This window comes from Abramis brama, assembly GCF_963993115.1.
Source record: "Abramis brama genome assembly, chromosome: 3".
Taxonomy (NCBI): Eukaryota; Metazoa; Chordata; class Actinopteri; order Cypriniformes; family Leuciscidae; genus Abramis; species Abramis brama.
In genome coordinates this window covers 47,032,183-47,049,122 of record NC_139965.1, presented here as the reverse complement: position 1 = coordinate 47,049,122, position 16,940 = coordinate 47,032,183, and the positions used below count along the sequence as shown (strand labels likewise).

The following is a 16,940-nucleotide window of genomic DNA, read 5'->3' as shown; positions in this document are numbered from 1 at the left end:
GTGTGTTTATTTTAAATCACAATGAGCATTTACTAAAAAGGGGGATTTTAGTGATAACTAAAAGGGGAAATGGTGTCCTTGCTGTGATTTGGTTATGGTGAGGATCAGGGAGGGTAATGATTCAGGCAGGGGTGGGACTGACGGTGGCGAAGTAGTAAGCTATATCCATAAAAGAGTGAAGACCTTGAGCTGAATTTTAAAACTCACTGTCAGCTGATGCTGAATGGAGACCACAAATAGATTTTGAATGCATGTGCCCCACTTCTGTTATTCAGCTATGGATATGGGATAGGTTGATTATGACTAGAAAAATGGAGTATATATGTAGGGTGCGGATTATTAAAAAAAAAAAAAAAAACAAAAAAAAACAGAGGGGAGGATATTTGAATGAGAATAAGTAATTCATATAAAATGAAGAGTAAAGATACAGAAAGTAATTGTTTAAACAGAATGAACTAAATTAAATACATTTTTAACAATTAACCTAAATTAGTGTTGTAGTACTTGAGACTGGTCTTGGTCTCGAGACCGCTCTTGAGACCATTTATTAAGGTCTTGGTCTTGTCCTGGTCTCAACCGCATTTGTACTTGGACTTGTCTCTTGTCTTAGACTTAGAGAACGGGATTGTATTTCAAGACTGGTCAACACCACAACTGTGGGGATAAATTTAAACTAAATTGCCGGTGCACTGTATGATTTTTGTTAACATAATTGGATCATCATTGTAATTTGATGTAAAACTTTCTGCTTCAAATGCAACCCATAACTCATTTCTAATTTGATTTATTTTATTACTGTTGTATCAAGTCTGTTGTATTATTATTATTGTATCAGTAATAAATCACTCAGAAATTAGTGAGGTATTCAGCAATCTACCCCTACAAATTTGTATTATCTTCATTCCATCACAGTCCAGAATAAGTCGTAGTGGTGCACACATTTTACTAGGCTGCTTGCAACACTGAATGCTGAAAATCTCATGAGTGGGTCTCATGAAAGTGGTGGCAGCAACAACAGTGCTTTGCACTGACTACAGATAAACTTGATTCATGTCAAGGATGGCAATAGCTAGTAAACTGCTGATCTGCCAATTAAAAACATTAGATCTAAAATTATTACATAATATTATTCCAGTTACCGTTCCACTCTAAAGAATATGGACACCATTTTATTAAGCTTGTCCGTTTTGATAAATTACCTTTGCATTTTTTTGTCATTAACTTAAAAAGTCCTGCAATGGGGTTGCATGATTATGACAAGAATTTCCAACGAGCCTGGATGGTCTTGATTCAAACAGATCATGCAGACACTCCCAATGCTCTTGCAATAATGAGAATTACTTTTATGGCTTCCACACTAAACAAAGTCATAAAAACCTGTTTTGACTTCATGTTTGACTTCGGTTTACATAATAATCTGTTCAAGGGTACAGATACACAGAGGGACAGCCATTCACACTAAAAACTCACCCAACGTCAATGAGTGGGGGCTTTCCATGACCCCTCTTGTAACACAAGAAGAGTTCTGGGCTCTTGAGGCTGCCATGGTTGAGATTGGCTGGCTGGCCGCTGTAGGTGCTCTCAATGCATGTGAAACCTTCAGGCACAGTTTCTCCAGCAGACTTGTTGATGACAGCCAGGTCTGTGATAGATGCCTTGGGTCCACTGGACTTGGTTTCAGATAAATCCTGTTCTAGTGGTGTGGACTTGTCTGTGAGGCCAGCTACAACGAAGTAGTCCGTCACGCGGTGACCCTTATCCTCAATCATGGCTGGGCAGACCTGTTTGGAAAGAAGCAACTGTTGATTTTGTGCATTTCTAGGTTTTGGAACTTTTGGGCACTTGTGAACATGTAGCAAGGTATGTTGTTATGGGAAGGAGGAGGCGGGAAACGGCGAACGTTTCACAAACTTTAATCCAAAATAAACACAAAACGTAAGTAAAAGTGGCAGCCCCTGTTGGAGATTTTCCTTTGCCTCATGTAAAAGTCTGTATTTCTGTGTCTCAGTCAGAACCCAGGTTAAATCAGGATACATCAGGTCAAATTAGGTCAAGTGGTCTGTGAGGATGAAAGAGTACCTAACAAGCTCAGAGAGAAGATGTGTATGGGTAGCTGATAAGATGGTACTAAAAACGTAAATTAAAAATGATGGATGGTATGACAACACTGCAGGTGCATTGAATCATGTGACCAAAGATGTTCTAGAAAATGGGTATGACCAAAGATTTTTCCACCAATAGAATAATGTCTCCGGGAAAGATGATGCTAACGGTAGCGAGATCTCGATAGCTGATTGGCTACCTAGTGATAAGAAAAGGTATAAAACCTGAGGTCCTGACCATTGCAGATCAGATGAACAGCTGCATCTCACTTTGTTGCTTGTCAATAAAGTTACTTCTTCTGACACCTGGAAATTCGACTCTTGAGAGATTTCTTCGAGACCCGATTTGAGGACTTAGAATTTGCTACAACACCCCTCATGGACGACTGCCGCACACACATAAACAAAACATAACATAAAGTCCAGGCCTGGTCCTCTCTCGTCCTTCCCTGCCGTCGCTCCCCCTTTTACGCTTCCAGAGCTACGAGATAGGTGCAGCGCGCAGGTGACCCTCATTAGTAATCACACCACTGTCCAATACAGTACTGTGCAAAAGTCTTAGGCACGTTAGTATGTGTATATATATATATACACAGTACCGTTCAAAATGAAGAAGTCTCTTATGCTCATCAAGCCTGCATTTATTTGATAAAAAATAAAAAATAAAACAATAATATTATGAAATATTATTACAATTTAATAATAATTAAATTACAATTTAATAACGGTTTTCTATTTTAATATACTTTGAAATATAATTTATTTCTATGATGCAAAGCTGAATTTTCATCAGCCATTACTCCAGTCTTCAGTGTCACATGATCCTTCAGAAATCATTCTAATATGCTGATTTATTATCAATGTTGGAAACAGTTGTGCTGCTTAATATTTTTTTGGAAACTGTGATACTTTTTTCAGGATTCGTTGATTTATTTATTTTTTTAAATGCCGGTTCTTTAATTCTAAATAGAAATCTTTTCTAACAATATAAATCTTTACTATCACTTTTCATCCATTTAACACATCCTTGCTGAATAAAAGCAGCTCGCGCTGCACACTGTCTTGTGCTCAGGACCGTTTGCCTAGGCTGTGTATTACAGATAATTTGGTTTTGTCTGCATATATGTTTTTTGACTCTAAAAATGACGGCACCCATTGACTTGCATTATATGAAACAGCAAGGACCAATGATGTTCAGCAAGTGATATTAATGGTTAATTGATAAATTAAATATGTAAACAAAAGTGGACGGTCTCTTCAGAAGACTTCAGAATCCATTCAAATGGATTACTGTTACACTGAATCTTGTGGTATCGTATTAAAGCTAGAAATTCCAGTACCGTGACCACTAATTCATGTACTTGTAAAGTAACTATTTTCTACATAGATCTATGATTTGATTGAATATATATTGGTAATTCATTAAATATCGCCAGCTAAAAAGTAAATAGTAACTAGTACTTTTTGAGAAGAGTACTTTGTTGTACTTTTACTTAAGTACTTTTTTGACACCAGTACTTTTACTTGTAATTGAGTATTATTTCAGCAAATGTAACAGTACTTGTACTTCAGTAAAAATTCAGTACTCTTTCCACCTCTACCGCTCAAAATGTCTTTGATTGGCTACAATGCTCATCGATGCAACCTTTCATGCCATGATCTAAATATAACTCTATAAACACTTTTTACAATTAGTTAACCTTGAGAGCTGTAATAGTAAAAACATGCTAAAAGCTTTTGAGAGAGTTCCACATGTAATACTTTACATGTAATGTTAGCCAATCAAAGAAATGAGTGTTTACACTAAAGTCTTACAGCAGACACACCCCATCAAACAGATGGTGGGCTAAAATCAGGGTAGGAAAATTGCCTTTTATTTCTGAATTATGAAAATTTTTGATGTAAAAATCATACTAATATTATTGATACTTTGCAGTCACGTGATATCTGGCGGGCAACAAACGCGGTTAGTGCATCCAATCGCACAACAACTATCTGGCATGTCGTGTACACCTCAAAACACCAACTTTTGTATATTAAAACTGGCAACGTCCTGGCAAGATCCTTGATTAGTTTAGCCTACTGGTTTTCGTTGCTAGAGAATGACGTTCTTGCCCGCCAGCCAGTACAACTGACGTCACGTGCAAAGTATCAATATGCACGACATTGCACACCAGGAAACATAAAATAATAAAATAATGCCGTTCATGGCCCCTTTAAAATTGAGTGAAATTTAAATGGGCAATGCTTAAAAATACATTAAAAGGATAAACTTTCATGATTACGCAGCACTGCAACATTATGTGAGCATAATTGCTGTTTTTAAATTTTGACATTACATGTAGCAAACTTTCTGTTTGGAAAACTTTAAAAAAAAAAAATCTTTACTTTGCAGCTGCCAAGATTAACTAATTGTGAAAAGTCAAAAGTCAAGTCAAGTCACCTTTATTTATATAGCGCTTTTTACAATACAGATTGTTTCAAAGCAGCTTTACAGAGATAACAGGAAAATAATGCAACAAAGTTTATTTCTAGAAGAAAATAGCATCACAGTCCAGCTAAAGTAAGTTCAGTGATGGTTCCTTTTGTTGTAAAAAAAAAAGAGTTGTTAATTTAGTTTATTAATATATAGCTAATCTGGAGAATGGTGTCAATGCAGGCAGATCAATAATATTGTTGAATATTAAATGAAATGTCCCCAACTAAGCAAGCCAAAAGCCAAAGGCGAAAAAGGCGACAGTGGCAAGGAACCAAAACTCCATCAGGTGACAGAATGGAGAAAAAACCTTGGGAGAAACCAGGCTCAGCCAGTGTATGATTATGATTCAGGCAGCATTATAGGTCAGAAGTCAGATTGGATTGGAACATTCCGAATAAAGTGTGATGATTACAGCATAATATTTAGATCTACTTCCACTGAATAGAAGGTTGCAGCAGTGAGCCCATCCACAGATCCCAGTCAGATCCCAGTCTGTTGAGCACATGAATGCTATGACTTTTCCATTTCCATCTGTACTCTTACGAATGCATCATTATAACTAACTCAGTGCAAACATTATGTAAATAAGATATTCATTGAGCAGCACAGACATCATCATTGATTATAATAGGAGTTTTGGTGAAAGTGCAGAACATAAGTTGCTGACCTGCGCTAAAATTAAAGTGATTTACAGCTCCAGTGATTATAAAGGGTGAATTATTTGATCAAAACCATTTAGACACTGGTTTCATCTACAGATGCATAAACAGCAATAAACAAATGTCTGACTGTACATGAGTCCTCCTCACATATATATATATATATATATATATATATATATATATATATATATATATATATATATATATATATATATATATATATATATAAAAATAAAAAAAATCACTGATCACAGATTAGGCATTAGAATTAACACGGTTACTTACATATTGCAGTATTACTATCGGGTCCATATCTTTCCTGAAAAGTCTGTTTGCAAAGTATGTGAAGAATTGCAGCTTGTTTAACAAAGTATACACAGTAAAATGAATGAAGCAAACAAATAAAGCCCTACACGTTTTTAAGCCCTACTGTTCTAGTAGTTTTTCTGTTTTCAATATAACGCAGCAGTGGGTTGGGGCAATGATGTAAAGGTATGAGTTGATCTGTGCACGCAAGTCTTGTGCTGATATATTCCTCTCTATTACGTAATAAAAACCAGAAAGTAAGAAATTAGTCAGTTTGGCAACTTGGTTTCAATAAAAACTGTTTTTGGACTAACAAGTTAGTTTTGAGTTCTGAAAATTACGGTATGTTTTTATAATGAAATTACTTCTTGTATGTAAAAGATCAAGGAAAACTTGATTTCTCAGTTCATGACTCCTTTAAGTCTGGCTCTTTTATAAAAAGAGGGTTTATTTTTTAAGTAAACCTGAACCCAAGATCCGCAAAATAAAATACACAACCTTGTACCAACAAGCAGCCCTCCTACAAAGTGAGTTGCTTTGTTCTGGGATATGCATAGAAAACTGAGTGCATGGCACAGTAGGCATGGCATCATACACAAAGAGTCTAGAGAGAGTAACGCCAACCTGCACTGCTGTCAATGAGGCTGAGACTATGTAAAAAATAATGTGAACTCTTAGCCATACCAAACTGTGGAAGGGCACAAAATATTGTATTTTTAATGTTCTTGACATGGCTGTATACAAGCCACTGTTTTATTAGCGCTTACTGTACTAATGCTCACCCCTAAAACCCCAAACCTTGTGAACCAGAACATCCAATCTAACCTAACTCCAACCAGCAACCAATCAAAACACCCTAGCAGCCATCTAGAATACCCTAGCAACTGCAAGTAAAACTGAACAACATAACTGCAAGTGTTTTTTTTTCCTTCATTTTTCAAAATGTTATGAACCTCATTTAAGCACTCCATTTATATCACTAACAATATCAGTAATATTTATAAAGAAAATGTGTCTATTTTCTAACGATTTAAAAATGTGACTATGACTCATGGGAGTGTGTTCTTACCTTGAAAAAGACAAGGTGCACAGTTTCGAAAGTTTAGGAAGCACTTCTCTAGAGGGTTTACTAAATCTATAATCTCCAATCCAAGAGAAACTCAAGTCACCTCACTAATTAGATGTTACATGGTTACCTGCCATGTAGAAGTAGCTTACAGAGCACTAATTACAGGTACAGCCTACCCTAAGCATCCTGAGGTTAAACGCAATGCTTCAGGACACAACAATTATAAAACAAGATTAAAAAGTTCCTGTGGTGCTCCTATCCAATATTGAATCTGTAAACTTCATATCAGGGCTACACAATTTTGTAAAAAAAAAAACCTTCTCTTTTTTTTTTGGTGACAAATAGTGTGATTGCTGAATACTGTGATTTGAACTTTGATATGGGTAAGCATTCATCTCATGAATTGTTGAACAGCAGCCGGTTAGGTATAATAGTACCAAACAATATGTCAACCAATGTACTGTGACTCCAAATTAAATCATGGTTTGTCTATGCCATGTTCTACTGCTAATATAGTCCAGTCATTATATGAAAAAAGTTAGGACAAATTGCAACAGAGGCAAACTCAACTGATTTTGTATCCTCAATATGCCCTGAATAAGGAAAAAAAGCCCCGAAGAATCCCATTAGGGTAAAGTTTAGAAAAAGACCCAAATATAGCCTATTCATACGCCTATTCATTCTTTTTCTCACGTGAATAGGGTAAAAAAATTAACCTTTAGATATCACCATGAAAATTACTGAGTTGATTACTTACATCAAGACAAACAAAAAATGTATTATAAGTTTTTTTAAATTGTTTGTTAACATGGGCAAACGGTGCATAATCTAATTACGTATGTGCTCATTTGCATAAATACCACAACAGATCTAAACATTGGGTATAGCCAGCTGAAAATGTCTTGTTGAATCTTGTTGACACATAACAGTAAAATACTTAATGTTAAGGTCTGAATGGAACCAATTTAGGCTACCCATGAGCATTAATACATAGAGGCAGGAAGAAGTACTTTAAACCAGCCTTTATTCATTATTATTGCAGAGATTATTTCACCAATAATAGTACCACAGCTCAACACACATCCAGATGTTCCCAATAATTTGTAGTTAATCACCAGGTATGTTTTATTAATGTAGGTTGAATAATCCATGTAGGAGAAACAAAAGGAAATCTTTCTTAGCTGAGTGACAGCTTAGTGACAGTTGAGTGGACCTTGAATGAATGACTGAATCCTTATGGTACATTTGTTTGCCTCTATTGTCTTTTACTGTAAGATGTCAACAAGATTCTACAAGACATTTTCACCTGGCTATATCCAATGTTTAGATATGTTGTGTTATTTATGCAAATTAGTGCATACATTATTATGTAGCTACCGTTTGCCCATGTTACCAAAAAATGTTTAAAAAAAAACTTGTAATAAATTTTTTTGTTTGTCAACGCAAGTAATCAACTGTTCATGGTGATATCTAAAGGTTAATTTTTTTTGCCTATTCACATGAGAAAAAGAATGAATAGGCGTATGAATAGGCTATTTAGGATTCTTTGGGGCTTTTTTTTCCCCTTACTCAGGATACAAAATCAGTTGAGTTTGCTTCTGTTGCAATTTGTCCTAGGTTGACCCCCATTTTGGCTTAAAATGACTGGACTAATAGGGCTGAAACAATTAGCTGACATTATCGACAACATCAACAGTAAATGACAAGTAATTTCATACTACTAAATTTTGAAAAAAACAGGTTTTATTAATTGGACCAAAAACCTCAGCACGTAATAACCTAGAATACTGTTTAACACTTGATGGCTGCTCTGACAAGTCAGTTAGGAACCTGGGTGTGACATTTGATAGCAATCTTTCATTTGAAAGCCACATTTCAATTTGTAAAACCACATTTTTCCATCTTAAAATACACTGCTCAACAAATTAAGGGAACACTTAATCATCACAGTATAACACCAAGTCAATTAAACTTCAGGGATATCGATTTGCCAAGTTAGGAAACATAAGTGATTGTGAATCAGTTTAACTTGCTTTGGTGCAAATGAAAGTGACAACAGGTGCACTAGAGAGGCAACACCAAGACAACCCCCAAAAAGGGAATGATTTTGCAGGTGGTGGCCATAAACAATTTTTCTCTCCTTATTCTTCCTGACTGATTTGTCTTTAGTTGTGTTTTGTTAGGGTCCTTGTCACTGTCTGTAGCCAGAGAACACCAGAATTGGCAAGTCCACTATTGGCGCACCATTCTCTTCACGGATGAGAGCAGGTTCATACTGAGAACATGTGACAGACGTGAAAGAGTCTGGAGATGCAGTGAAGAACGTTATGCTGCATGCAACATCATCCAGCATGACCGGTTTGGGAATCGGTCAGTAATGGTCTGGGGAGGAATATCCTTGGAGGGTCACACAGACCTCCACGTGCTAGCCAATGGTTACCTTACTGCTGTTAGGTACCAGGATGAAATCCTTAGAGCCATTGTCAGACCTTATGCTGGTGCAGTGGGCCCTGGGTTCCTCCAGGTGCATGATAATGCCCTGCCTCATATGGCTACATTTATAGGCAGTTTTAAGATGACAAAGGCATTAATGCCATTGACTGGCCCTCACGTTCCCCAGACAGATCGGAGCATCCGAAGCTCCCAAGTAGCACCACAGACTGGAGCTCACTGATGCCCTGGCCAAGGTCTGGGAGGACACCTTGACACCATCTCATTAGGGGAATGCCCAGACATTGTCGTGAGTGCATACAGGCATATGTGGGGGCCATACACACTACTGACTTACATTAGGAGTTGCTGTGATGAACATCATGCAAGTTGGATCAGCCTGTAACTTATTTTTTTTTACATTGATTTATGGTATAATTTTGAATCTAGCCCTCAGTGATTTTGGTTTCCATTGACTGTTGTCACAAAATTTTGTTCTTAACATATTATAGAATTTATATATTTTATTCCTTGAGATGTGTGATTTAAGTGTTCCATTAATTTTTTTGAGCAGTATATCTTTTACAAAATATGTTCTCAATGTCAAATGCATAAAAGTTAATTCATGCATTCATGACCTCAAGGCTGGATTACTCTTATGTTTTACTGGGGGGTTGTCCTTCAGGCAGGCCCGGTTCTACACACCCTCAAACGCAAGCAAGAGCACCCTCGGTTTATACAGTGATAATATATTGGCAAAACAGATTCGGCAAACGCTTCCGTGCATATTTGCCTTTGTGCTCTGGAGAAAGTCAACTGTATCCATTTACAATGTATTTTGCAGCGGTGAGCAATGTAGCCAATCACAGACATAGTTGTTGATCTCTTGAATGCAATGGCCAATCAATTTAGTCTATTTTGTTTTTTAGTCTAGCGGCTTAATTTGAATTTAGCTCAATACGGCAGTTTTTGTTCAGTGCTGAGTTATGCAGGCTCGTGAAACCTCTCATTAACAAACAAAGTGCAGACAAAATGCAAGTAAGAGATTTATTGTGCATTGTTGGCAACTTCATTGATAATAACAGAACTTGAGAGATCGCGATGAACTGACAAAGCGTCAGTGTTTGCACACCTAGTTCATTTGAGCCCTCCAAACGCTCTCGGAGCAGTTCAGAGTGTATATATGAACAAACCAAGTGATCTCAGACCCCCCCCTAAAAGGACCCAAAAGCGAAACGTACTCAGACCACCGGGTCCGTTTGTGGTTCGATTTCTTTGTGATATGTGAAAGCAATGAGGTCCTGGTTCGCGTTGCATTTCGTTTTGACATGTGTACCGCTTTTGAAGAAATATCGTACTACAGTGCATTCTATCTTTTGCAGTTCTGGTGTCTCCGTCTGGTGCTGTTCTAAGCACGTACACCCGAAGCACGCACACTAAAAGCCTGCAACGCGAGTACTGAACTAAGTTATCTTTCGCGTCTTATTCGGCTTAAACTGTCAAATACACACAAGGTTTACATAAACAGTCAGTTATGTCTAAAGTAAAAGTAGAGAGTTGGGAGAAAATCGGATGCCTGTCTGTATCAGTGCTGCATGAGCTCTTACACCTGTTTCACACATACTCTGTATGCAGTGCGTGTTGTAGTACGTGTGCGATGCAGCAGCAGCACGCGCTATTGTGCTTTCACATATGCTGCATTTGCAGTGCGCAGCTGATCCGTGGCTGTATCAAAACACATTTACTTATTTTTATTTCAAATCCAAAAGTTGTTACTGAACATGGCTCGTCAGCATTGCGATTCTCTTTGTATAGGCCTACACTCTTTCATAGATGTCACGTTTAAGGGTGATTCTCCAACTAGGAGCACTTTTGGCACTGTGAGTTTATGGAAAATTCACTCTCTTAAAACACTCTTAAAACAATCTTCCTAGCTTCATTCATTTGTCTTCTAACACAATATAACAGTGGGCAGTTTTAGAATTCCATGGATTATTATTATTTTTAACAGTTTTTCTGAAGAGCGCTTTCAAAGATGTCATTTCCACCACTTTTCAATTTATGTATTTTATTACAATATAATATTGTAAAACTGATTATATAAGATTATGTATCAGTCAACAACACCAGTGGCTACCTAATCATGTAACAAAATAAATCTTAATACTTCATGAACTTAATGCATTTTTATGTAAAGTTGCTAAATGCCACGAGTTGCCACGAGTTGGGATTTTTGCCTACAGCATTTCATTTTTGCTCAGGTCTATGTTTATTATAAGTCACTCACACATATATTGTAAGTATATATATGAACTATTACTACTTGATTTAAAATACATTTAGATCCACATCATTGGTTATTCTTATTTTTTTTTTTCTTAAAAACTGTAGTGGTGGAAAGTGGTGGAAATGACGGTTTATGGTGTTACGGATTGTTTCTGATTATTTTTACTTAAAGGTCCCGTTCTTCGTGATCCCATGTTTCAAACTTTAGTTAGTGTGTAATGTTGTTGTTAGAGTATAAATAATATCTGTAAAATTATAAAGCTCAAAGTTCAATGCCAAGCGAGATATTTTATTTAACAGAAGTCGCCTACATCGAACGGCCCGTTTGGACTACATCCCTCTACTTCCTTCTTTAATGACGTCACTAGAACAGTTTTTTGACTAACCTCCGCCCACAGAAATGCTCCCTCAACTCTACCGAAATTCGTTTATGTACTTGCGCACTTCTTATAACTTACTGTGTTTACTCAGCTCTTACGGTGATTTTCTGAAGTAAAACTGAGGCTTCATCTTTTGTGTGATGTACAATAAACTTTATTAAACTCATCAGTATATGTTTGATCATCATTCGGACCTGGTCCAGAACAGCAGACTTGTAGGCTATTAATACATAATTTATACATACAAGCAGATGACAAATACGTTATAATAACCGTAATTAAACTACTAAACTATACCTGTTCCATCTCTATACAGCACTCTGACTCTGTAGGCATTATTGTCTGACTCGAAATGAACACCGTTACTGAGAGTTTCTGATATTATCATCATTCCGTGAGATGAAATTGTCCTGAGAGACTGAGCGCAAGCTCATGAAGCTCCGCCCCCTGGGTCGTCCAGCAGCAGCTTATTTGCATTTAAAGGGCACACACTAAAACAGCGCGTTTTTCTGAGCCCCAAAAAATGACAATTTAAACATGCTGTAAAAAATGATCTGTTGGGTATTTTGAGCTGAAACTTCACATACACACTCTGGGGACATCAGAGACTTATTTTACATCTTGTGAAAAGGGGCATAATACGGGACCTTTAAATTGCCAGTCCAAAATATTTTTAACCATGTATTTTATTATTTAACATATGAGTTGAACAGTATACCTAATAGTTTTAAAATTAATGATTACAAATGATATGCAAATTATATGAACCTGCTCAAAACATTCATATAAATATAGATAAATAAAAATAAATTTAGAGTGTACTGGAATGGTGATGTATAAAGTTCTCAGTCCAAAAGCACAAATATGTCATGAGAACATGCAAATAGCACACAAAAATGGCATATATCATGTCCAAAGCTACGCCTGGAATTTCTCAGAGGTGGAAATGACGGAGGTGGAAATGACATTTTAGCAGTTTTTCTGCAATATTAGCACACCCTCATGTCAGGCTTAGCTACTTTTGGACTTATTATGTTGTTTACTCGTAATAAACAAATACATTATTTTCATATTTGTTGTACATAATTCAACCGAACTACAGCCAAGGTGGAAATGACGCTGAATAAAAATACTTGCTTGAGTTACCTTGATTTATTTTCTTGTGCTGAAGAGCACATGTGCCTGAAGTTTCATCTTCAACTAATACGTCCTTTCACTATTATTTCCATGATTACCAAGTAAATAAAATATTTAAGGTGGATCTATTAAAGTGGATTTTGTTGAGGGAGGTGGAAATGACGGAAAACCTGGGGACAGACTTATTTCATTCCAAAAATAGTTTAAAATTATGATATACATATGGAATTTCGATGGTATGATATTATTTTAGTTGTCCTTAAGACAAACATGTTAAAAAATATTTTTAAATCAATCCTTTAATATAATTTTTTAACATTCAAAGAGGGCCAGTCTGGGTTGGGGACAAGCATAAAACTGCAAAATCTGCTAATAAACAGCCTTGCAAAAGCATTTTTAAAAGAAAAAAAGGGGCAAGATTTGGTGGTTACTAGGATGTTGGAGCATGAACTTCATAATGACAATTTATTTGTGCACTTGTTTATTTATTTACAAAAAAAGGTCAAGGACACAAATTGTTTTCTTTATACATACATTCTGTAACAATGAATAAACCTTAATTAAAATATGTAATAATCAATTAAAAAGAAATGTATCTGTATGATATTACGCTGTAGGCACATTGGACCAGCGGTTTGGAAAATCAGTGTTTATATAAGAAATTTATACAAGAACTATCCCAGTACTTCTGTGATAATATGGATTAGCCCCAACAAATACCCAGAAGCCTACATGAATCATAAGATATTGATTTTCAATCTTTCTTTTTTTTCTTTCTTTTTTATATTCAGAATATCGGAATTGAAGTTTTCATGTTATTAATGCATCTGCACAAATGTGTGGGCCCCTATCATGGATTAAAGGACCATTAGCTCGACACTGGCTAGAGTTTGTGAATACAGCAGAGTCAGTAGAGTTAAAGCGAAGTAAACGCTACAATATTTCAACGTTAAAATAATTGGCGATAAGAGATCTGGCCAATGTTCCAGGGCATATTTGTATTTGCATTCTGGAGACCGTCAAACCTTATTTACAATGTGTTTTTGCAGCATTGAGCAATGTAGCCAATCACAGACATATCTGTTGATCTCTTGAATGCGATAGTCTCCGCTCAAAACAGTGAGTTTGTGTTCAGTGCCGAGTTCTGCATGTTCGAGAATCCTCTCATAACAAAGAAAGTTAAGACACAATGTAAATAAGAGATTCACTGTGCATTGTTGAAGCAGGCCTTGAAAAGATTAGCTGATCGTGGCAAACGTGCTGTCAAAATGTTTTATTTTATTTCACATTTGGAAAATACAACAAAAAAGGTTGAGTGTTTTGAGAGAGAGCAAAATAAGGGTTACTATATTTGGGAACATATCTAGATACAAGGTTTGGTTTTGGTGAGAATGTAGACAATATTTAAAAGGAAAGCAAGTCAAAGGTTGTTTCTTATGTGTAAACTGAAGAGTTTTGATGTTAGTCAATCCGTATTAGAAATGGTATATAAAAGTCATGTTGAAAGAATTTTCATGTTTAATATTACAGCCTGGCATGGTAAATTATGGTGCTGTTCCACTGCATGGTACGGCTTGGTATGGCTCACTTTTGGGGGTTATTCCATGGTGTACACAGTACCTACCTGGTACTTTTTTTAGTACCACCTCGGTTGAGGTTCCTAGCGAGCCGTACAGATACTAAAATGTGACGTGTAAACACTGCAGATCACTGATTGGTCAGAGAGAATCGTCACTGCATCATCATCATTGGATTTGCGACACGAGACCCCAAACCCGCTAGATTTAAATAGTCAGTAACAGCCACTGCAGTATCATTTGTTCGCACAACTTTTTTAAATGACTTGCTTTAAACGACCATTGTGCGCAACTTGAAAAAAGCTGCTCTCAGCGGCAGTGTGAATGCAGATTTGAAAGTTCCGCTGTGATCGTACTTGTCAAAGGTTTAATAGATAGCTGAATCATTGACATTTAGGAATAATATCGTGTGGGTGTTTGAATGGAGATTGCGATGTTTTAACGATTAATTGAGCTGCTCTAGCTTAAGCATTTCTTCCTGTCAAAATAAGTTAGAGCATTCTAGTGTATGCGCTCTAATGCAGTCACAGGACACAACACGCAGTGAAAATGTATCTGTGCTAAACTTATTCTTAACTTCTAACTCATTCGCTTGCGAGTGAAATTTAATAATAACAACAGCTATTGGCTAGCAATTATTTAGTTGCCTAGTGTGAAATGTAGATGCATTTATGAGTAATTTACTTGCAAATCTACAAGGTTGAAAAGTGGGGAAATAATTAAACCTGGAGCTCTCAGCATCCTTATCACTCTTCAGTCTGACACAGTAGGTTGGCCTTTTGTTGTAACCATAGCAACAGTTCCAACCTGACTGCAAGTATATGCTGTACTCTGACATGGAAATGTTTTGTTTCTGTTTTAATTCTTCTCCCTGAGGTCTACACACTCGTTCTAATAAAAGTGAGCAGAAGAGTGTAAGTGATTTAAAAACTATATATGAGGAAATCTTCAGTAATGCAGGGAGATGATACCTTTGCGTAGAGGATGGGAGAAGTATTACCGGTGCACATTTTACTTTTGCTTTTCGAATTAGTGGCAATTCGGGGGCTGCAATTGCTAGATTTCTGGGTTCATTATTATTTTTTATGATTATGTTTGCAGGTTCCCTATTAGCATTGGGTTTAAATCCAAAATAGGCACTTTTACATCGCTTTGAAATCAAATCTTCTGCAATCGTCTTGTCAGTCAGCTCGCCTCACTGGATAAATTAAATCTGAACCCTGCTGCTGATCTGTTCTGTGACTGTCTTTCAGCTCACGCTGAATTGAGCAGACACGTTCAGTTTTTAATTGTAGTGTCTGTTCTCTAACTGAACTAAATGATTTGTATTACTATAAAAAAATAATAAAAAAATGACAGTGGGGGGGGCGGTGCTGCGGTGGGCAAGTGATGTAATCGGTGTGCGCCTGAAAACCGTGTAACTCCGACTATCGCAGAAATCCTAGAGAGGTGACTGCCAAACATCTAATCCACCATACTAAGAGCCAGATTAATAACTGTAGCTCACATTCCAGAGAGAGAGAGAGAGAGAGAGAGAGAGAGAGAGAGGGGTGCAGGGGTATTCCATTGACGAACACATCACTGCTACCGTTATTCATCTGAGAGCATGTCAGAAGAGTGCTATGTGACTCATTGCTTTCTCTGATCACGGGCATGATGGATAAGGGTGCCAAGTCAAAGGTTTCTATGTGACATTATACATATGTTTTTGTTTTTTTGTTTTTTATCATCTCACATTTATAACATCCAGTTTGCAGACCTAATCTGCAACAATGGAAAACAAAGAGATTGAGATGAAACAGTATGAAAATTTAATTTTCACGAATCAAGATTATAGTGACCAAAATCATGATTATGATTATTATTAATATCTCGTTATTGTTAAAAAATGTCATGGAAATGCTCACAAAGTACCGATACACACAATGAAATCATTTCACCAAGTTTCATAATGAAAACAAACAAAATTAAAGCACTATGCAATTTTTGTTTGCATAAACATTAAAACAATAACATTAACAACAAATGACGGATTTTAAATGTACAAAAATGCTGTTGGGGTGACTAACAACATAACATGTTATTTACTAGCATACTAGATGTTCAAATAAACTTTAGACTAAAAGTTGTATAAAATGATAAACTTCACAATTCAGCCTTTCAAACTTTTTTTAAGAAACGAGATGAGTCAAAAAGATAAATGATTATAGGCATTTTATCTGCTGTGTGAATAATTATAGATACCTTTTTATCCAGATCAGCCTATTTCGATTTTTAGAATGCACAATAGCTTTTCCATCAACCAGTTACAATTTACTTTTTTTTTTACATTGTTCGGTAAACAGGCTGAATGAAAATGTAATTTTCCCTCAGCACTTTAGAAAAATCTCTTACAGCTTCCCGCCATGTTTTCCAATAGTATAAAGCTGCAATACCGGAGACTGGCAGAGGATGGCAGTTTGTTATTTTAGCTGTGCAAAAAGTTCATTATGCTGCTAGATGCTGTAAACTG

At 36.4% G+C, this 16,940-nt stretch overlaps 1 protein-coding gene across 2 annotated transcripts in view; it reads right to left on the bottom strand.

Annotated features, from left to right (window-relative positions):
* The window catches only part of dennd4c (DENN/MADD domain containing 4C), a 107,850-nt gene that overhangs the window by 70,068 nt on the left and 20,842 nt on the right, over window positions 1-16,940 (bottom strand). For both annotated transcript variants that reach the window (XM_084109881.1, XM_084109882.1), the window contains exon 2: window positions 1,471-1,781. In XM_084109881.1, the coding sequence (XP_083966007.1) occupies window positions 1,471-1,769 (299 nt within the window). In that variant the 5' untranslated portion in view covers window positions 1,770-1,781. The remainder of the gene's footprint in view (window positions 1-1,470; window positions 1,782-16,940) is intronic.